General features: G+C 44.2%; 1 protein-coding gene across 2 annotated transcripts in view; it reads left to right on the top strand.

Moving 5' to 3' along the window:
* Window positions 1-23,293, top strand: part of USP46 (ubiquitin specific peptidase 46) — a 62,150-nt gene that overhangs the window by 7,520 nt on the left and 31,337 nt on the right. For both annotated transcript variants that reach the window (XM_047091028.1, XM_047091029.1), the window contains 3 exons: window positions 16,677-16,757; window positions 19,792-20,005; window positions 21,916-22,145. In XM_047091028.1, the coding sequence (XP_046946984.1) occupies window positions 16,677-16,757; window positions 19,792-20,005; window positions 21,916-22,145 (525 nt within the window). The remainder of the gene's footprint in view (window positions 1-16,676; window positions 16,758-19,791; window positions 20,006-21,915; window positions 22,146-23,293) is intronic.

Below are 23,293 nucleotides of genomic sequence, written 5' to 3'. Positions count from 1 at the left end.
GGGTTTTAATCACCTGCGAGTTTTTTAAGTGCCACAGCTGATTCTGAGGAACATCCCAAGCTTAGACACCAGGGTGTTAGATTGGCGGCTCCTCAAGGTTATCTTCTTCACCGGCATTCAGCGCGGTGCCTGGCACATACGTGCCAGAGGCTCAACCAGTGATTCCTGGCTGATCGAATGAAGAGCTGGAGCCTGGGAGAATGGGAGAATTGCCTAGGAGGGAGGTAGTGCTCCTCGGATCTCGGATTCCGTCGTCCACCGGAATTCCCTGGTGAGCTTGTTAAAATGCAGATTCTGATTCAGGAGGCCTCTGGTGGGCCTAGATTTTGCATTTCTAGCGTGGCCAGATTGTCCTGGTTTGGGAAGCACACGTAGAACAGCAAGTCCCCAGGGAAAAAAAAGGAAAAAAAATTTTTTTTTTTTCCCAAAGTGGAGGAGTTTGGGATTTGGAATCCTGCTTGGTAAATTTCAAAGCCTGTCTCCTCATCTCCTGATAACACAAAAAGGCAGGTGATAAAGTACCTTTCTCACAGCATTCTGGGGAAGAATCAAAGACGATCTTGCTGCCTGTGGAAGCATTTTGTGAACTGCGATGCCCTCACACATTCTACTTTTCGTAATTATTCTCGTTCTTTTAGGGAATTAATGTTTTCCCTCAGGTTACCCAAAGCACAAAGCTGTTGTTAAAAGAAGTTGAACGGCTTTAGGGAAAGCAGCTAATAAGTTCAGGTAGTTTATAGATACACTGAAAACCACAAAGGATAGCACACTGACATCTGAGAATCACTGGTTTGATGGAATTCTGCTCTCTTTTGACCTGCTGTCTACGTTTAGTGGGCATTTTGGGAGGAGTGGAGTTGGGGGAAGGAGGTCAGGCAAAGAGCAGAGGCAAAATTCACCTTGTGTGGTTCTGACTGCGGTGCTGGGATGTGGGGTTCCCTCTTCACTGGTTGGTGGTAGGGGGAGGAACGGGACTAGAGAGAGGCCCAGAACTCTCTCCCGCTCATCTCTGCACTGTAGCAGGTGATAGGACAGTAGGGAGGCTCTCTAGTTTATTTCCCCAACTCAGACACTTCTTACAGTGAGAGGGGGATGCTCTAAATAGCTATTAGGCATTAATTGATTTACTGTAGGTGTAATCAAAGCTATTCAGGGCAAACCAGGCCTTGTGGTCAACCCAAGGTTAAGCCACCGAAGGACACTGTCATTTAAATTCAACATTTCAGGGTGCTTTATTTATTGGGGATACTGCCTCATCCACCTGAGAAGAGGCAGTGTGGTGTAGAGAGAGGAGGGCAAATACAAATAAAATAAAAGGGACATTCAGAACTAGTGTGTATTGTATGCTGCAGTTTTTTTTTGTTTTTATTCCCAGTCTTCACTGTATCTTTTTTTTTTTTAATGTTTGTTTATTTTTGAGAGAGAAAGAGAGAGCGAGAGAGCCGGTGGGGAGGGGCAGAGAGAGAGGGAGAAACAGAATCCAAAGCAGGCTCCAGGCTCTGAGCTGTCAGCACAGAGCCCGACGCGGGGCTTGAACTCACGAACTGCAAGATCATGACCAGAGCTGAAGACAGACGCTTACCAATTGAGCCACCTGGGCACCCCTTCACTGTATCTTTGAACCACTTGAATTTAGTAGTAGTTTTCCTTAAATCTGTCCAACTTCTTTTAATTTGGTCTCATTCTGTGCTAAGACATCTGTGAAGTAATGGGTTTGGTGAGCTAGTTATATGCTTTTGTAATGCATATCAGAAACATAATCGCTATAGATACAAATATCAGATCATTATGTTGTACACCTGAAACTAATTTAATGCTGTATGTCGATTATACCTCAATAAAAAATGCATAATTGCTAGAGTTAAAAGTGTTCATAGTTGTGCCACCTAAGATTATCTAACCTCCCACTGGGATTCATGGTTCCTAGTTTGGGAGGCATTGGCTCAGATAAGAGGTTCTTTATGGTGGTTCAAATAACCGACTATTGGAGGAACACTTGTGGTTTTGTTGTTGTTGTTTGTTTGTTTTTTAAGTAATCGCCATGCCCAATGTGGGTCTCCAACTTATGACCCCAAGATCAAGAGTCCCATGCCCTACCGACTGAGCCAGCCAGGCGCCTCTGGAGGAATACTGTTACAGTGGTTTGTAGGTTACAGGTTGGCGAGCTTCCTTGAGGGGCAGGTTAACAAGTGGAGGAGATCTGGTTGGGGTTTCCACACTGTTGTTGGTTGAGTGTGAGAGTTGCCAATGCTCCCCTTTCAGAGACCCTGCTTGTCACCTGTAATGTCGGTGGCAAGAGAACATCCCTCCCTGTGGTATTGTGGGGCTGAAATGGACTCATTAATGTCTGGTGCTTAGCCCAGAACCTGACCATTTTACTACTATTGCCTTCTAGTGCCCCTGTTTTTCCCACTAGCACTGCAGTCCAAAGGATGGAGTGGAGACTGCCTTGGGATCTGAGGTCTCAGGTTCCAGTCTTGATCCTGCCACTTTGTAGCTTTCCTAACACGGGCAGGTGACTTAGACCTCTTTGGGTTTGCACACTGCAATCTAGCACGGCTTCCAGTCAGAGACTGGACTTGTGGGGAAAGCCGGGAGGGGACAAAAGGAGGAAGAAGCTGTGATTTCCCACTGAAAGGTCCTGGGGAGGCACAGTGCAGGCAAAGCTTTTGTAATCATCGGTCAGGATACAATGTTTTTCCCTTTCCTGATAATGAGAGCACGTCATCTAGTCAAAGACTTTTCATCACCTAATAAGCGTCTCACATACCCTCTTGTACTACCTGGCATCTGCAGTTAGGTGTTCCTACCTGAGAAATACGTAAGTAACTGAGCTCAGTTTCTTTTTAAAAAAAAAAAAATTTTTTAAAGTTTTTAAAAAGGTAATATGAGTTCCTATGGTAGAAATTTCAAATTGTACAAAAGGATATATCTTGAAAATATAGCCAGCACCCAGTTGTTATAACTGGCCTGATTAATATTTTCAGTTTCTTCTGCTTCCATTCAGACGTATCCTATGCATATACAAACAAATATGTTTATATTTCTCTCATAGTTTTTATTTTTATTTAAAAAATTTTTTTCAATGTTTATTTGTTTTTGAGACCGAGAGAGACAGAGCATGGATGGGGGAGGGTCAGAGAGAGAGGGAGACACAGAATCTGAAGCAGGCTCCAGGCTCTGAGCTGTCAGCCCAAAGCCCGACACGAGGCTCAAACTCACGGACCGTGAGATCATGACCCGAGCTGAAGTCGGACGCTTAACCGCATGAGTGACCCAGGCCCCCCCCCCTTTTTTTTTTTATTTTTTTATTTTTTTACTTTTATTTATTTTTGAGACAGAGACAGAGCATGAACGGGGGAGGGTCAGAGAGAGAGAGTATTTTTGTTTTTTAAAAAATGTTTATTCAGAGAAAGAGAGAAGGGGCAGGGGAGGGACAGAGAGGAAGAGAGAGAATCCCAAGGGGACTGACTGTGCTAAGCGCGGAGCTGATGCGGGGCTCAGCCCCACGACCTGGAGTTCATGACCTGAGCCGAAATCAAGAGTTGGGCGGTCAACCGACTGAGCCACCCAGGCGCCTCTATATTTCTCTCATAGTTTTTAAAAACACAGGTAGTACCTCCGGCATATACTGATCTATCCTGATCTGCCCCTTGCTTTTATGCCTTGAAGGTGGGTCTGTGTTAGTAGTAAGTGAAGAGCATCCTCATTCTTTTTTAATGGCTACAGAGTATTCAGTTGCTTGAATGTATTGGATTCACTTAAGCACTAATGGGCATAAAGGTAGTTTTCCACCCTTTGGTTTTTACAAACAAGGCTATAGGGAACGTATATCCTTATGTCCATATATCATTTTACATGTGTGGAAATATAGCTGTCGGCTTACTTCTCAGAAATGGATTTGCATTTGTAACTTTGACGGATTCTGCCAAATTGCCCTCCACCAGCAATATGTGCGACTCTCGTTACACACAGCCTTGCCCAAGCAGCGTGCTATCCAGAAACCTTTTGATCCTTGCCAGTCAGGGGAAAAATGGAGTCTTAGTATATTTTTAGTTTGCGTCTCTCTCGTTAGAAGTGAGCTTGAGCAGCTATTCACACGTTCAAGAAAACCAGCTCAATTTCATTTAACTGTTTTGTTGTTGCCAATTACTTTCGAAGTCTGTAGAGAAGGACCAGTTTTATTTTTATTTTCAATCTGTGGCAGACTGATATTTTTATAAAATACAATAAAAAAGAATTATTAGCAAAATAGAGTTAAAAACTCCAAAGATACGTAAGCACACAAACCCCTATTTTTTTCATGTTTATTTATTTTTGAGAGACAGAGCACGAGTAGGGGAGGAGCAGAGAGAGAGGGAGACACAGAATCTGAAGTGGGCTCCAGGCTCTGAGCTGTCAGCCCAGAGCCCGATGCAGGGCTCGAATTCACGAACCGTGCGATCATGACCTGAGCCGAAGTTGGGACACTTAACTGACTGAGCCACCCAGGCACCCTCAAAACCCCTATTTTTTATGATTAACTTGACAGATACAGAATTACTCTGTCCATTCATTATACCTGTTTTTACTTTCTGAACTTAGCTCATGGCACTATCAACACTTTGGGTGATACTGCTGTAAAGAACTCCTGTCGTTTCTTTTTTTCCATTGCATCCCTGTTTGGGGATGAGAGAACACAGAATTCTATATTTTATGTTTCACAGTCAGTACTAGATGTTTTTGATCCATTAGAGTAGAATATCTCTGGTGGTGCAGTACTGATCCAGAAGGGCAGGGTGCCATGCAAACCCATCCAGGTACCTTAACCCCTTCAGTTCTCCCAGGCTGTAACATGGAATACTGGTGCCCTGGTTTCTCACTGGATGAAGATCTTGAACTTGAACTACTAGACAGGGTTGGGTGGAGCTCAAAATCACCCATTTAGTCCAATTTGTAGAGTTGACCTCTATGACCTGGGACTTTGCCAGTATCCCATGCCATTCATGCTGCTTTTCTAGGAAGTGATGGGAGGGGTTCCTGGGTAAAGTAAGAGCTTAAGAGACTTCATAATCAAGGTGGCACGTTGGTGGCTTTGCAGAACGTTGGATTGGGGATGAGTTTCTCTTCTAGCACACTGAGTTCAGTGACTGTGGGTGAAATTTCCTTTTTCTCCCCCTTCAGCCAGAATATAGACACAGACCAGTATCTTTTGTTCTGCTTTTGAGTTGAAATTTTATCTTTGCATGAGGACTTTGTTACGCTGTCTCTAGGCATGCGGAGAGCTATTTTACAAACCAGAGTCTCTAGCTGCTCTTTAATGTCCCTTCCTGTGATGACTTGGGATCATTATGTATCCCAGGGTCATCTTTATTCAGTAGCAGACGTTTTTGTTTTGTTGTGTCATGATCATTAAATTAAATCCTGTTGAGATGTTTTTCCGCGTGTTTCCCCCTACCCAATATCATAGAAGGCATGGAAATGTCATGCTATCGTGGTGCAGAATGAAGATGTGTTTTCACTGCCTTCCGTGGATGATGGCTCCCGGGGAAAGCCGGCAGAGGTCCGGGAGGCGGGTGAGTGCTCGTGCCAGGAGTTGGGGCTGCAGTGTGTCAGGATTTAGGTCGTCGGTTCACAGCAGACCTCTGCTACATACTAACACCTGACCTTGGCAAGTTCCTTAACCCCCCACTAACCACATTTCCCTCACCTATGAAATGTGGTCCCCGGGAGTGGTTTACCTAGAAGGAGAGTTTTGTTCAGTGTTGCTCACTGGGCCTGGGTGACCTGTCTGCCCTCTAAGCAGGACGGGCACCGATAGCCATACTGGGGTGTTGCGTAGTCGGTGGTTAGCGTTCGATGGTTAGGTGATGAGGTGATGTGTGACCAAGGGCCAGAGAGCACGTGCTCAGGAACACCTCTGGCTCCCTGCCTAGTCCCTATAATCTGCAGCTATGGAATTATGAAAAATACAAATGAAAAGATCATCTCCCTTGTTTGGGGGTCAGGAGTTCGGGCTCTGAATCTGAACGGCCTGTGTTCAAGTTCTGTCTCCTTTACAGACTGAGTGAAGGTGGGCAAGTTCCCTCCATTTCTTCGTAAGTAGAACAGGGGTAATAAACATAATCTGGCTTGGGCTAGTGGACAAAATTAAGTGAATATATAGACATGAAGTTTCTGAATGAGTGGCACGTAGCACTTACTCTTCCCCATTTGCCAAATTTATTCAGTTAGCAAATTTATTTAAGTGCCTTTTATATGCCAGGTGCTCTGCTAGGTGCTGGCAAACGAATCAGATGTATAAGAGTCTGTTCTTGTCGAGTTTATGGTCTAGTGTAGAGATTAGCAAGCTTTTCGGTAAAAGGCTCCATGGTAAATATCTTGGGCTTTCTGGGCCATAATGTCTTTGTCACAACTACTCTACTATCATATTGTGAAAGTAGCTACAATAAGTAAATGGATGACTGTGTCTGTGTTCCAATAAAACTTTATTTACAAAAGCAGTTGTGCCAGATTTGGTCCATAGATCATCACTTGTCAACCTGTGGTTCAGTGGGAAAACATGTTAAGTAAGCACAAATATGTTATCAGAAGTCGTGGTAGGTTTTATAAAACGGAAATCTCACAGGATTACATAAGAAAAAGGTCAAGAAAGGTAGCTTTGAAGAAGTGACATTGAAGCAAAATGGTAGGAAGGTAGCCAAAGGAAGAAAGGGCAGCGGCAGCAGGCATAGCTCTAGTGGCCAGTTTTAAACTTGCCACACCAGTTGTTAGCTAAGAGGCTCAGAATTACAGCCTGCATTTCTGTCTTTTGGAGCACATTGGATATTTTGAAGTTTTCTTTGAATTAAAACAGAAATGGGTGTCTGACTTCGGCTCAGGTCACGATCTCATGGTTTGTGAGTTTGAACTCTATATCGGGCTCTGTGCTGACAGCTCAGAGCCTGGAGCCTGCTTTGGATTCAGTGTCTCCCTCTCTGTCTGCCCCTCCCCCACTCATGCTCTGTCTCTTTCTCAAAAACAGGTAAACATTAAAAAAAAAATTTAAACAGAAATGGGAAATTTCCCCTGAAATATAATTCATGCCAGTTGTCTTCCCCTTCTCACCTCCCTAACTCCTGTTATAATCTTAACACTGAGAGATGAACTGTATTAATATATTAACACATTTTGGGGCACCTGGAGCATGTGACTCTTGATGTCAGGCTTGTGAGTTTGAGCCCTACATTGGGTGTAGAGATTACTTTAAAAAACTCTAAAAAAAAAAGGTGTGTGTGTGTGTGTATATATACACGTATATAAGAGATATATATAAGGTATATATATATATGTAGATAAGGTATATATACACATATAAAAGATATATATGTATATATAAACAAACACATTTTGTTATGCATTCTTCTGGTAGGTTATTTTCTCTATGCAGGTGTTTTCATTATATTGTCAGTATCTAAAAATTCAGAAGTTAGAGTAGTAAGATTGCACATTATTTCATTATTAGGTATAAAACGTTTTACCCCTTAGAACTCATTTTTACTTTTTTTAAAAAATTTTTTTTTTTTCAACGTTTATTTATTTTTGGGACAGAGAGAGACAGAGCATGAACGGGCGAGGGGCAGAGAGAGAGGGAGACACAGAATCGGAAACAGGCTCCAGGCTCTGAGCCATCAGCCCAGAGCCTGACGCGGGGCTCGAACTCACGGAGCGCGAGATCGTGACCTGGCTGAAGTCGGACGCTTAACCGACTGCGCCACCCAGGCGCCCCTCATTTTTACTTTTTGATGTTTTTCTCTTTTTGCCTGGTTAAACTTAAGATTCTCTTCTTTTCCTATTTGGCTAAAGATTCACAGACCTTAAAACCATTTTGGGAAAAAAAAATCTGTTTTCTTATTGACTACATCCTGAGTTTTTCCCAATTTCCAACCTCAATTGTACATTTCCTTTAATTTTTTTTTAACGTTTATTTATTTTTGAGACAGAGAGAGACAGAGAGAGACAGAGCATGAACGGGGGAGGGCCAGAGAGAGAGGGAGACGCAGAATCTGAAGCAGGCTCCAGGCTCTGAGCTGTCAGCACAGAGCCCGACATGGGGCTGGAACTCACAGAGCGGGAGATCATGACCTGAGCCGAAGTAGGACGCTTAACCGACTGAGCCACCCAGGCGCCCCTGTACATTTCCTTTACACAGGTTGTAGCATCTTACAGTATTCCGTAGAGATTTTATGGAAAAGTATGTTGCTCACTGTGGACTATTTGAAGGGGTGCCTCGGAGTTAGGGGTTTCTCTGTACAACTTTGTGACCCCGTCAAGTTTTCTCTTTCTGCCATTCTGGGATTCCGAGGGGACTCTGCCTGCATGAGAGTCATTGCGGTGCAGTGGTTAGGAGCATACTGGTGTGAGTTAAACCCAGTTTTGTTCCTTGGCTGTGTGAACTTGGATCAAGTTACTTACCTTCTCTGGGTCCCAGTTTTCTTCTCTTTAAAATGGGAACAATCGTGGCATTAACCCCATAGAGTTAAATTTAGAGGATTAGAGGAGTAAAATGAATAAAATACACATCAGGTCCTTGGAGCAGTGACTGCAGTAGGGAGGATGATTTGGGTTATCCATTGTTATTATTACTGGTTACAGCTGGGGAACCAGTGGCCCTATTCCTCCTTTACCATCCTTGAATTCTGGCAAGTGGCTCCTGACTCATCCTGAGATCTTGGGCTGTATCACTTCATTTTTGTTTCACCCTCTGTGTAAGGCTGTAGGAGTGACTTTAATCAACAGAAGTCAGGGAAACCTAGTTTTTTTGAAATCTAGTTCTTTATGTACTTTTGTACGTGGAAAACTTACTTGATAAGTAGAATAGCCTATTGAACATAGACCTAAAAGTATGTCTTTGGCAACAACATTATCTTCTTCTGTCACATATTTTATTTTATTTTTAAAAATTTTTTAACATTTACTTATTATTGAGAGACAGAGAGAGACAGAGCACAGCTGGGGGAGGGACAGAGAGAGGGAGACAGAATCTGAAGCAGGCTTCAGGCTCTGAGCTGTCAGCACAGAGCCCAACGCGGGGCTCGAACTCACAAACTGGGAGATCACGACCTGAGCCAAGTCGGGTGCTTAACCGACTGAGCCACCCAGGAGCCCCTCCTGTCACATACTTTAATTCCGGGTTTATAACTGATGACTTATTCTGTGTATACTTGGAGATTTTCACATGTTCTCTTTGGCCTTTTTTGTGTGTGGCCCTTCTTTACTTTGTAAAAACTTGAAAGAGAGGTTGCCTAACTTAGGATGCCGACAAATGGGCTGTCCTGGGGTTATCTTGGCCAAGTAGGCTTACTTCTCTGGGCCTTGAGTTTTTTCATCTGTGAAATGGGTCTAGATGATCTCCAAGGGCTCTTCCTGGTCTCTATGGCTTTTGTTCAGGTGCTCCCATAGTCTGGCAATATTCTCATTAGCTTTTATAGACCTTGCAGTGCTGCTGTTCTGATTATACCATCCTCCTGAGCAAGATTCTATCTCCTTTTTGTCCCCCACTGGAAGAAATCCTAATATGCTTTCCTTATAAACTGCCTTTAAAATCTCTTTAAAAAGAAATGCCTTTCTATATCCATCTATGCATTTACGATTCATCCTTCCCGGTGGCGGTGGTTGTTTATTTGGTGGTTCTGTAGCCCCCCCTCGGCAGGCACAGGATTGCTCTCAGAAGTGCTCTGAAGAGCTAACATTACAGTCTTCTTGTTGGAACTTGTCCCAGCTCAGATTCTATTTTTAATAAAGTGTGGTGCATTGTTTTTCAAAGGTTACCAAATTTTTTACTGATGGAAATAAGATCTTTATGTTTCTATACCTCCAGACCCTGTGATTTACCACCATTGATAAGTTCTTTTGTTCAGCATCTGGTCATGGAGTAATTATTCTCAGTGCCTCCCACTTGCCTTTTGTGCCTGTGGGCTGGGTGCTAGCAGTGGGAGTGTAGGCGCTGGGATTTGTAGTGTACCTTGCAATTTGCATGGTGCTGATGACATTCCCAGTTTTGCTTGATTCTCCCTGTTACCCTGAGTAGTGGGTTGGCCCGATTCCAGCTCCTCCCCCACCCACACCCTCCCAGCCAGGAAACCAAGGCCAAGAGAGAAGAGTGACCAAAACCAAAGGCAAATTCACACTGGGAGGAAAAAATGGCCAAATACAGTCTGAATTGTGTGCTGTGGCCTCGAGATAACTGGTCTGCAGGATATTAGTTTGCTAATTTTCATTAACTTTTTTTTTTTATAGTTTTTTTTCAATGTTTATTTTTGAGAGAAAGAGAGGGTGAGTGGGGGAGAGTCAGAGAGAGAAGGAGACACAGAATCTGAAGCAGGATCCAGGCTCTGAGCTGTCAGCACAGAGCCTGATGTGGGGCTTGAACTCACAAACCATGAGATCATGACCTGAGCCTAAGTCGGACACTTAACTGACTGAGCCACCCAGGCGCCCCCATTAACTTTCTTTAATGACAAAAATAACAATGCCCAGTGTAAAAAGGGTGAATAGTTGGGAAGAGAACACGAAAAGCCCCTTGGTGGCCTCCTCAGTTCCCAGCCCTGCTCCTAGACCCTGGTGACTAGTGTTCATAATTTCCCAAGTATTCTTCAAGGGGTTTCCATTAGAATGTAGGCACGGAGGGGTGCCTGGGTGGCTCCGTTGAGCATCTGACTTTTGATTTCATGATCGTGAAATCAAATCAGGTCAAATCGGGACATGATCTCTCAGTTTGTGGGTTTGAGCTTCACGTCGGGCTCTGCACTGACACCGCGAGCCTGCTTCGGATCCTCTCTGTGCCTCCCTCGCTCAGGCACGTACACGTGTTCTCTGCTTCTTTCTCTCATTAACAACAACAAAAAAAATGTAGGCATTAAACACGGGCCTGGTCTGCGTGTGCCTCAGATAGAAGTGCTGGGCACAAAGCAGGGCTCGGTGTCCGTTGATTAAATTGAGTGGCATCTCCAGCATCATCCTGCACATTGTCACTCGCCAGCACGTTTCTACTTATTGCTCTATCTTGGACCGATTTTCATAGCGGGACTTGTATGGCAGCTTTACTTCTTTAAATAGCTGCATGGTATTCCATTGTATGGATCACTATAACTTTTTAACCAGTTCAAGCTGTTTCTAACTTTTTCTGTCACAAACCTTGCTCTGAGAGCCCTCTGAGACATTGACTGAGGACCCTCTGGGAACAACATTGGTTGTTCCCCCTGATATCCATTTTCCAGTTCTTTTTTTGTTTTTTTGTTTTTTAATGTTTATTTATTTTTGAGAGAGAGGAAGAGAAAGAGAGAGAGAGAGAGACCGGGCAGAGGAGGGACAGAGAGAGAGAAGGGGACAGAGGATCCAAAGTAGCCTCTGCCCTGACACCAGACGGCCTGATGCAGGGCTTGAACTCACAAGCCGTGAGATCATGGCCTGAGCCGAAGTCAGACGCTCAAACAACTGAGCCACCCAGGCACCCATTTTCCATTTCTGATGTTAGCTGGTCATGGCCGCTCACACCTGCCAAGTCCCCTTGTAGTAGGTATGGATACCATACAGGGTCCCCGGGTGGGGGGTGGAGGTTGTGTGGGTGAAGTTTCCTATTGCTGCTGTAAAAAATTACCACAGACTTCAGAGCTTCATTTGAAGCTCCAGAGGTCAAAAATCCTAAAGTCAAGGTTCTGGCTAGCCCCACACCTTCTAGAAGCTCTAGGAGAGAATGCGTTTCCTTGCCTTTTCCAGTTTCTAGAGGCTGCCTACATTCCGTCGCCCAGGAACTCTCAGAACTCTGCTTCTGTTGTCATGTCTTCTCACTGACTCTTGCCTCTCACCTCCCTCTCCTGAGGACCCTCCCTTGTGGTTACACTGGGCCCACCCAGATAATCCAGTGTGATGTCCCCATCTCAAGATCCTTAAATTAACTGTACCTGCACAGTCCCTTTTGCCATGTAAGGTAACAGATTCACAGATTCCAGGGATTAGGGTGTGGAGGGGCCATTATTCTTTCTGTCACAGGGACTACCAGAGCCTGGGGGTAGTCAGTGAAGAATGCCCTGAGAAGGATGATGGGGTACAGCCAGGTGAAGAAGCTGAGGAAGAACCTTCAGGTGGTGAGTGGGATGGAATTTGAGGTGTCCTGATCTGTATGAGGAATGGAACGAAAGGCTGTTGTGACAGCCAAGTGTACAAGGGAGTGGGTGGTGAGAGGTGACGCTGGAGACAGCAGGGGAAGTCACTGGAGGGTTTTAGAGTAGCTTTGAATTTACAAAGAACACTTGTGCTGCCATGATGACAGTGGGGTTAGAGGTGGGTACGGAGGGTGTTGGAGGCCACATAGGAGGCTGTCGTAATTCAGGTGAGAGATGCTGGGGGCCTTGCCTTGCTCGTGGCAGAAGATGAAAGAGAAGCGGATGGCTCTGAGAGATTGAAACCACAGACATGGTAGTGGGTGGGTCGGGCAAGACCCCCAGGCTAGACCAAGCGTCGGCCAAGAAGGTGGCAGCATTGTCATTTGTGGCGAAATACCAGGAAAGGGTTGGAATTAGGGGGAAGGAGAAGGGAATGCTCTAATTTGGAGTAGATTGATTTTGAGGGCCTATGAGACAAACCAGTGGAAATGTCAATATTCGTCCAGTCTGAATGAGCTCAGAAGTTTTCTGGAATGAAGATGAAATTGGAAATGGTAGCTGCTGATTGATGCCACATGAGTGGTTATTGCCTGGACCCTACAGAGAGGCATGGAGAAGAGGGAAGAGGGCCTCAGTGCTTGTAGAAAGCCCAGGGTAGCTAAAAGCGCCCTCTGTAGTTGGCAATGTTTCGAGCTCATCAGGGGTGAAGTGGAGATAGAATCCAGATGAAGAAATGTGGAGGTGAAGAAACAGAAGAATCTTAAAGAGTATTATGGAAAACTTCCCAAAATTGTATTAGCTTCCTATTGCTGCTGTAAGAAATTAGGATTGACTTAGTGCCTTAAACAACACAAATTTCTTGTCTTATAGTTCCGGAGGTCAAAGACCTGAAATTGGCCTCCCGGAGCTAACATATAGGATGTATAAGTTTGAGTTCTTCCTGGAGGTTCCAGCAGAGACTGTTCCTTGCCTTTTCCAGCTTCTGGAGGTTGCGTGTGCTCCTTGGCTCCTGGCCCCCTTCCTTCGTCTTCAGAACTAGCAAGGGCCAGTTGAGTCCTTCACACATGGCGTCACTCTGATCTGTCGGTCTGCGTGTTTCCCACTTTTAAGGATGCTTGTGATAACATTGGGCCCGCCAAGATAATCTGGGACAGTCCTCCTATTTTAAGGTCAACTCATAAGCAAATTAATCCCATCTACAAGCTGAATTTTCCTTAGCCATGTGAGGTAATGTATTCACAAGTTCTGGGGATTAGGACATAGACCTCTTTGGGGCACCATTACTCTGCCAGTACACATATATGTTAACGTATAAACAGAATAGTATAACGAGCCCCACGTACCCAGCACTCAGCTTCAACAACACAGCGTGTCCTCACTTCTCCCCACCTCACCACTGGTTATTTAAAATAAATCTTAGAAGTTATCTGACTCATCTGTAGATGTTTCAGAATAGAGTTCTTTAAAGAAGTTGAGCTCTCATGGGACAGTGATGAGGGGGAGGTCACTGGGGAGATGTGTGGGAGAGTGTGCACGTGTGCATTTTTAGTGGGGGAGGCAGTTAGGCATGCTAAATTCTTCACTTTGACATTTGCAGCACTGGGCAGAAATCACATCATGTTAACACCCTCTACAGGGCCCTGCAGTAGGCATGTTAAATTCTGACGGGAAGGATCTAACTGTGGAGGAGAGACAGGCTTGGACGAGAGACGTGTCCATCATTAACAGAGGGAGGCATGTAGGTTTGAAGGTTTGGGAACGAGAGTTCCTCTCTGCTGGTTTAATTTAATCCAATTAAAAAAATGTTCCCCTATTGAGTAGGAGGAAGCCAGTGAGCGGGGCAGAGGGGAACTAGGGGATGTTGAAGATTTGAGGAGCTCCAGGAAAGTTGGAAACAGTCACTGTGGAGAGAATGAGTGCACTGAAGAGACATTATTGGAGGCGGGACATGTTCGGGGCCTGCTTGGTGAATTCAAGCGAGTCCAGCCGGCATCGTTGTGGGACTTCTTCCATTAGCATTGCACGTCTCTATGGGTGTATGTTCAGAGATGGCGGACCATTTGGCTCCTGCTGGCTTAGTTTTTTGCCAGGTGGTGTGACCAGAGGACAGGGTTTTTAAGAGCAATTGAAGTCATGCTCCCTGGGCTCTACGCTGAATAAGAAAGAAGAGGCGTGACAGATCAGGTGAGGTGAATGTAGCCATGGTGCTGGGATGCTTAAGGAAGCTGGCAGGCAGAGCGGAGCCTGGATCGATTGTAGGGTGGTGACCAGGTCCAGAGGAGCTGGAGTGGAGTGGAATAAAAGCCAGCTGGTAAAGAGGACATCACGTGGGTATTGAGATGACCCCGGATGACAGCAGGAGGCAGAGGGGAGGGTGAGGTCAGCTGTGAATGGAGGTCAGCCAAGAAAAGGAGATGGGAAGGGCCTTGCACAGACCTGGGAGGTGTGGACCTCAGGAGGGCAGGTGTTTAGCACAGGTTATTCCTCTTAAACATTGCCCTCTGTTTGGGTAATCACCTCCCCAACTCTCCCTCCAGTGGGAAAATATTAAGCTAGGTAGAGAAAAGCAGACTCGATCCAAGAATTCCTAAATAGCGAAAATCATGGATTCACTTGAATCTATGGCTACCCCATAAAGAGAGATTTAATGAGCTCTGTCTCCATGCGCTATCCTTTTATATCTGAAATTCCTCCTGGGCTCTAAGCCATATATTCTAATGTTGCTTCAGATATGGCCATGGGTGTATTTAATATGCATTATTTATATTGATTTATGATTGGGATGTGGCTTTTTTGAAAAATTTTAGTGGTTTTTGTCTATACCATAAAATCCTGCTGTAATATTATAACTGCTGTTTAAAAGACTCAGCCTTGTATATGGCGTCGCTTATTGTGAAAGGTGATGGAAACCGCACGCGCGTGCGCACGAGAAGACAGTGAAACTATCAAATATGCACAAATGACCACTGAGCTCAAAGTCTCAGCTGACAGGAAAGGGAATTTAGATTGGTGGGCTGTATAATGGACCTAGAAAACACATGAAAACAGGATGTTATGATAAGGGAATAGAATTGGCCATTTCTGCTGCAGTCCTGTTTGCTCAAAATTGGGTTATTTTACATTTAACATTTTCTTGCTGACAAGTGACCATTTTGTCTGGTTCTCAGTCCACCTTTTGGCCATTTCTTCCCATGACAGGAGATGCCAATTATATGGATCAAGAATAGATATTAGCAGCAGATTCATTTTTTTTTAGAAAACACAACGGTGTCTCTTCCTGTCTCCCAGATGTTTGAGATTCTCTGAACGGAGTCCTTCTCTGATAGCCTGAGAATGAGAGAAGGCTGTAGAATGATGATAGAGCCACAGGTATATGTGGAGCCTGATCCTCGCACCCCAAACGGCTTACCTTGTTGGACTGGACTTCGGTCACTTTTCCTAATTGCAGCGGGCTCGTCTGGGCCTTCTGGGAGAAATGAGTGTCGTGTCTCTAGTGGCCACTTTGCCCTTAGCGGTGCGTTCGATTGCCCTGCATAGCATTTGGTTGAGCTCAGGGGCTCCCAAGCCTGACTCCTGGGTTCAAGTCCTAGCTCTGCCACTTACTGCCTGTGGTTCTTGGGCAGATTTTTAATCATTGTAAACTTCATGCTCCTGTCCGTTAAGTAGGCGTTGTAATAGTACTTCCCTCTAGGATTGTTGTGAGAATGAATAGTGCAGTCCCTGGCACTTAATAGGAGTACCCAGTAACTTCTCATCATCACGTTGGAGCTTTCAACTTGGGTTCACATGGCTTACCAATCTGATGCATTTGGGAAGGGTTTTAAAGTATATCGTTCCATTATTCACAGTATTCCTTGGACGTTTCACTTTCCCAGTTAAGGCATTTCTCTGAGCGCCATATTTAAAGCTTCAACTATGTACACTCCCCCCACCCCCCACCTTCATTTCTCTCCTCCCTGAGGTCCACACCCTCATTTCCTGATTTGTTGTTCATCACTGCGCTTACCACCTTCCTGTATACTGTCCATTGTATTTGCTTTTTCTTTTTGGCTGTCTTCACTAAAATGTGAGCTCCGTGAGTGTGGGCTTCCTTGTCTGTTTTGTTCACTGTTACATCGTCACTGCCTGGAATAGTACCTGGCACATAGTGGGCGTGCAGTAAATCGTTATCAGAATGAAGACGTTGACTTTGAGAGTGGTGATATGATTCTCTACACCACCAAGTATTATAAAAGCTGCTGGGCTTGCAATGTTTTATTCACAAGCTCTTAATGATAATTTGCTTATTTGCCTATCCCAAACCAACTTTACTAATAGAAGATCATCGAAGTCAGGTAGAATGGGTTTGAAGGGATGATTACATTGGATGAAGAGAAGAATAAGGCTGACATTATTAATTCCTTTACCGACTTACTTCTGACACTTTTTCTCCCCAGCACAAACAGCACTAACCACCACGAGGGCGAGAGAGATGCTGATCTCAATAGTGGACTCTCTTAAGAGTCTATTGTCCATTTTATGTACAATAGAAACTTTGTTATTTTTCTCTTTCAGGGCACCAATGCCTCTGCTCTGGAAAAAGACATTGGTCCAGAGCAGTTTCCAATCAATGAACACTATTTTGGATTGGTCAATGTAAGTATATAAAGATGTCTTATTTTTATCAAATGTTTTAGAGTACTTGAAGCAACTCCATGGCAGTTTCTCTTATTACCAATTTTTAAATAATTGTTCATGCGCCTTAGTTCCTAGAAATGGCAGGTGTTGGGGAGGAGAAATTTAGTTCAGTTTTTCAAAGTGTCAGTTGTCCCAGAAAAAAGGGTTTAATTACTGCATTGTTGGGTCACATTCTCACTTTTTTCCCCGGTGCTCATGAGATTTCCTTTGTAACTTTTGGAATAATTTTATTAGCCTTTATGGCCAAATCTGCTTGTATCATGTGGGTGAACTGGTCTTTGGCCAGTCTCTGTTTCAGTATGCATGAGTACAGAGTTTTAAAAGTGTTACCAGCTCATCACCAGGAACTGTTTAACAATCAAACTTGATGCTGCTACTGAAAGCAGGGGTGGATTGTGGGGGGGAAGACTGGGACCAACTTATCTCCCAATTCCTGGGCCTCGTCTTATCTGTGCTCAGCAAAGCTGCCTTGCATGTGACCACACTTAGGCTCTGCTTCCTTGATGAGTTGGTTATGACTAAGTCGTTAGGCGATGTTACCCAATACCCTTGTGAGCTTTCTTCCTCACCTGATCCGTTCCCTCCGGGGTAAAGGCTTTCCACCTCATAAGCACCTCACAAGCACCTGGTTTTCTGGTACAACCGCTCTGAGCAGAATCTGTCAGTACCCAGGTGTAACAGCTAGTAATTTCCACTGGGGAAGCTAGAAGTATTCTCAGTGAACAAATGCCCCTTGTGGCATAATGGAAAGAACATTGGCTTTGAAGTAATATAGCCCTGAATTCTGCCTGTGCTGCTCACTAGCTGTGTGATCTAGAGCAAGTCACTGGGCCTCTTTGAGCCTCCATTTCTCCATCTGTAAATTGGACACCATAACGATATCTTTCTCTTGGGTTATAATGAAGGATCAGTGAGCGAGCTCCTACTGAAGACCCTGACACAAGGCTGAGGCACATTGTGGACACTCCGTAAACATTAATTCCTTTTCCTTCCCAGAGTCATCCACTGGATCGGGGCCAAGCATTACTAAAGGGTGTCTAGGCAAAGGCGGATACACTGAGTCAAAGAGAAAAGGATGGAAGAAGGAAGGCTAAAGTACTAGAATATAGGGCATTCTGTTGGTGAAATACGGACTTCCAATTTAAAATGTTTTTGTTTTTTTTTTTAACATTTATTTATTTTTGAGAGACAGAGAGAGACAGGGCGTGAGCAGGGGAGGGGCAGAGAGAGAGGGAGACACAGAATCTGAAGTAGGCTCCAGACACTGAGTTGGCAGCACAGAGCCCGACGCGGGGCCCAAACCCACGAGCCGTGAGATCATGACCTGAGCCGAAGTTGGACACTCAACCGACTGAGCCGCCCAGGCGCCCCTGGACTTCTAATTTTAATACAGTTTTTTTAGCCATTATGCACAGGCCTCTGCTGAGCTCTATGAAGATAGTTGTTCAAGTTGTGGAAAATTCTTCCCTAGCTAGGGAAAATACAAACGAGGAAAAAAAGAATTAAGTCCATTTCCTAGTTTGTGGAAGCATTGTGAGATTACATTTATTAATAGCTTCATTTATGTTCACTTCAAATGGTAATTCATGAAAGTTCCAGCTTCTCTTTAAAAAGAGGTTTGTCTCCTATTACATAATTATGTCAAAGTAGATTAAAATATGTAAAAATAGGAAATGTTCTCTCTTAGCATACGTAGAAATGTCACATTAAGTATGGCGGAGCATCTGTCTCACCCTTGGGAAAATGACACACAAGCCAACAACCAATCTTGAGAAGATGTTCATGTTCTATTTTAATCTTACAAAGGATTTTGAAATCTATGTTATTAATCTTGTGGTTTCTTTAGATTTTTCCCTTTTTATTTTCCTCGCTGTGAAGATTCCTAAAGTGATAGTCTGGGCTGTGTTCTTCCACAGAGTTGGTGTCACAGTCTGTTGAAAACCACTGAGATGATGACTTTTTCCTTCTTTAATCATAATCTGAGTATCCGTGGTTTTTGAGAGGAACAGAATATTAGGGTGTGAGTCCTAATGTGATTGTAGGAGACCAGGAACTGAGTGCCGTTGTATTGGGACACTTACCATCATGGCAGAAAAAAGACTGAGGGTGACTCAGGAGTTGGAGGGGAAGAAGCTGGTGGGATGACCTAGGGAGGCACCTCTTTGCCCCATTGCTCTGGAGTAAGTGAGGACATGGGGTCTGAAGCAATGCGCAGGGGCGCCAGAATCTTGGAAGAGTAAGACTAAAACAAGTCCCCATGTAGATGAGGCTGCTTCAGCTGACCAACTGGTTCTTTTTCTTGGATTCTTTCTGATTTGGATTTTTATTTTCCACCGTAGGAGTTTAGATATGTCGTAATGTGTCCTCTCTTATTTATTTAATTATTGTTACTTTTCAATGTTTATTTATTTGGAGAGAGAGAGAGAGAGAGAGACATACAAGTGTGAGTGGGGTACGGGTAGCAAGAGAGGGAGACACAGAATCCGGAGCAGGCTCCAGGATCTGAGCTGTTAGCCCAGCGCCTGATGCAGGGCTCGAACTTACGAACCATGAGATTATGACCTGAGCCGAGGCTGGTCGCTCTACTGACTGAGCCACCCAGGCACCCCCCTACAACATGGCCTCTCTTATTTAGCCAGCTACTTTCCTTCGTCACCATATTATGTCGAGTTTTCTTCTTTTCTTTTTAAGCACCAGAAGCTCTCCTTAGATTTTTTTTTTTAATTAAGGCTGAGAGCTTCTTCTCTATTTTGGGGACTTTCATGGGCTAGAGAGGCACCAGGCTGATATAAACCTGTATTCGTTTCCCTGTTGCTCAGATAGTCACTGGTGTGTGTTTAGAGTGGTTTGCTGGTTTTCTAACATGGCGAGCAAGGCCTCCGATACTGGGAAATCTGGGCTGGCTCCCGGAGGGTGGGCTTCTCCCTCTTCCCACCGGAGGTGGCGCGTCTCCAGACCATGAACTTGAACCATCCCTGTTGTCCTTTGTCAGTTCGGAAACACGTGCTACTGTAACTCCGTGCTTCAGGCATTATACTTCTGTCGGCCGTTCCGGGAGAATGTGTTGGCATACAAGGCCCAGCAAAAAAAGAAGGAAAACTTACTGACATGCCTGGCAGACCTTTTCCACAGCATTGCCACGCAGAAGAAGAAGGTTGGCGTGATCCCACCAAAGAAGTTCATTTCGAGGCTGAGAAAAGAGAATGGTGAGTAATGTGTTTGAAGGTCCGAAAAAAGGAGTATTCATAGTTCTGTGTATCCTCAAAATGTACCTCCCCTCTTGCTTTTTTTCATGGGAAAATGGTCTGGCCAACTACTCATAAAGGCAGATATAATTATCCTTTTCCACCACGGATATGTAAAATAAGACTGGATAAAAAATATGCTTACATATTCGGATTTATCATTTCGTTTTGGAATGGTCTTTTTATTTGCCGTGCATCAGGAGGGGATTTTTTCTGGATAGGACCCATGTAAGAGAAAACTTGCCCAAGGCAGCCTTCTAGGCCGGTACACTGATTGGAATAAATAAGTTGATGCAGTAATTGAATAAAATGGTACTCTTATAAAGTTGTCATAAGTGATTAAAATAAATGTATATTCTCTAATTGGAGACTCTGCTCTTTTAAAAATAATACCTCTGATTTAAAAAAAAAAAAAATTTCTTTTAACGTTTATTTTTGGGACAGAGAGAGACAGAGCATGAACGGGGGAGGGGCAGAGAGAGAGGGAGATACAGAATCAGAAGCAGGCTCCAGGCTCTGAGCCATCAGCCCAGAGCCCGACGTGGGGCTCGAACTCACGAACCGTGAGATCGTGACCTGAGCCGAAGTCGGACGCTCAACCGACTGAGCCACCCAGGCGCCCCATAATACCTCTGATTTTTATGCCTGAGACAATTGAAGGATATTAAGTTGATATCTTTATACTATAAAAATGCCTGGCTATCACCTGATTTTTTTTTTCTTCTGATTTTTTTTGTTTTGTTTTGTTTTTTGGGCTTTTTTGTTTTGTTTTGTTTTTTGTTTTTTTTGGGGGGGTGGGGAGTGGTGGTGGGGACTAGGTTATTCCAGAAGATTTGCATTGGTAATTTCTATGACTAGAAATAGTTGGTATGGCAACTTGTGTTTATCCTAGATTTCAGCCTTACTCCAACAGACTTGCACAGTTAATCAGATGTTTGTTTTATAAAGTCTCATTTAATTTGATTGCTGTCTCTTAACGTTGTTGTAGTTTATACGTGCCAGAATAAAAATAATGTGAGCAGGAGGCAGAGCGCCCCCGAGTCTTGTCGCGAACGTGATTAATAACGAAGTTTCACAGCTGCATTCGTTTCTTGATTGTCCCTACGGCAGGGAACAGCAGTAGGCTTCTGGAATCACTCGTATTTGGTTTCAGAACACTATCAGATAGACACATGTATCCCTCATCTCCCATATGTGTTTCGTTTAAGCTGCTTCCAGTCTGGTCCAGGGCTTAATATGATCTTTGGGAAGAGACCCCTTTTGCTCTAGATAAATTGCAAAATGAATAATTGATCATTGGTGGTCACGTCATATTAAATATTGATATTTTATCAGGGAGCTTATCAAATAATTTCTTGGGTTTTTTTTTTTTTTTTTTTTTGTAGAACAAGTAAAAATTTTGGTAGCTTTTTATATACATGATGACTTTTAGGAGACATGGGAAATTTAGTTCTTGGTGGGTGGTGAGAAAAATGAACAAAATTCTTTTTTTTTTTTCAACGTTTATTTATTTTTGGGACAGAGAGAGACAGAGCATGAACGGGGGAGGGGCAGAGAGAGAGGGAGACACAGAATCGGAAACAGACTCCAGGCTCCGAGCCATTAGCCCAGAGCCCGACGCGGGGCTCGAACTCACGGACCGCGAGATCGTGACCTGGCTGAAGTCGGACGCTTAACCGACTGCGCCACCCAGGCGCCCCAACAAAATTCTTTTAAAATGTACCCATTAAAGTTGGAAAATAGAGATGAATATATGTGATACCTGTCCACTGGACATTTCAGCATAGAAACTGAAGCGTGGTGTGTGAAATGGAGCATCGTGTTTGCTTTTCAAGAACCAGAGACTGAAACGATGACCTTCTCTTTTCCAGATCTCTTTGATAACTACATGCAGCAGGATGCTCACGAGTTTCTAAATTATTTGCTGAACACTATTGCGGACATCCTGCAGGAAGAGAAGAAACAGGAAAAACAAAATGGAAAATTAAAAAATGGCAACATGAATGAACCTGCAGAGAATAATAAACCAGAACTCACCTGGGTCCATGAGATTTTTCAGGGAACGCTCACCAATGAAACTCGATGCTTAAACTGTGAAACTGTGAGCATTACGAGGGCTTTCATGTAATTCGCTTGTGCGTATTTGTACAGGCCGTGGTGTGTGTGAGTGCATTGTCTGTGAGTGCAAGCACCTGGCACTTGTCTTCAGGATATGCAGACAGTTCTATTTCTGTATATGAGCAAACTTGTGGAAGCGTGTCTCCATCCAAGATGTCTCAGCTGTGGCTAAAGTAGACCGATGAGGGAAAATCTCAAAACTTGGATGTCTTTGGATCATGGGCAGGTTAAGGGTGCACATACTGAACAAATTAAGGGTGCAGATTAAGGGTTAAACTAGATCTCCACCAGTTACCTTGAAAAGATTTTGCTCATGCGGAGGTCATGTGAGGCTTAGAACAGACCGTCCCTCCAACTTGAAAGGAATCAGCTATGGGATGGTGAACTTGAAGTTGGAAGTCGGACTCGGCTTCTGATCCTGCTGCAGTTAGCTGGGTGTCTTTGGGGCGGGTCCCTCACAGCACTGTTGCAAGGGCTGGGTGGGTTCATCTGTCTGGAGGAGTCTGGCACATGGTGGGCACTTACTGTTAGTTGAATTTGAAGTCATGGTCTCCGGAGTGCGACTCAGGACGTCACATTTGCTTGGTATATTTGACTTAACTCTATGAATGGTCTCGTAATTGGGAAGTGAAAAGCTCAGCTCTAGAGCCGGGCTGCTGAGTTTGTATGCTGGTTCTGCCATTCCTTAGTTATGGGACCCCGGGCGTATTATTCAGCCTGTCTATCTTCACTCTCCTCATCTGTAAATTGGGGACGATGAGAGCAGCTATGTCATAGGGTTGCGTGGGAGGGTGAAATGAGTTAACAGTTGGAAAGCACATAGGGCCATGCTTGGCATGTAGCAAGTATACAATAAATGTCAGCTGTTATTATTTACTATAACTGCTAACAACGTAGAAAGCCTCCGAGTTCGTTAGGAATCTCAGAGTTTCTTCACATCATATGAAAAATTCTGTAGGATTGTGCATTTTTCTGGGGGGAGAGAGAGGGTCACTCATTAGTTTTTGCTAAGGGGCTAGGACCCAGAAATGGTTAAAAAGTGTGGATTTAAGTGGGAGGTTCTTTGGGGTTTTTTTTTGGCAGTCTTTCTTCTGTCCTTTTAAATAATTTTTGAATCAACACTCTGATCTG

Source organism: Lynx rufus, unplaced genomic scaffold, assembly GCF_022079265.1.
Source record: "Lynx rufus isolate CCGP_SWC_20201006 ecotype Redwood Valley unplaced genomic scaffold, mLynRuf1.p SCAF_3, whole genome shotgun sequence".
In the NCBI taxonomy this organism is placed as follows: Eukaryota; Metazoa; Chordata; class Mammalia; order Carnivora; family Felidae; genus Lynx; species Lynx rufus.
The sequence above is the reverse complement of the archived record's forward strand: the minus strand, read 5'-3'. Positions and strand labels throughout refer to the sequence as shown.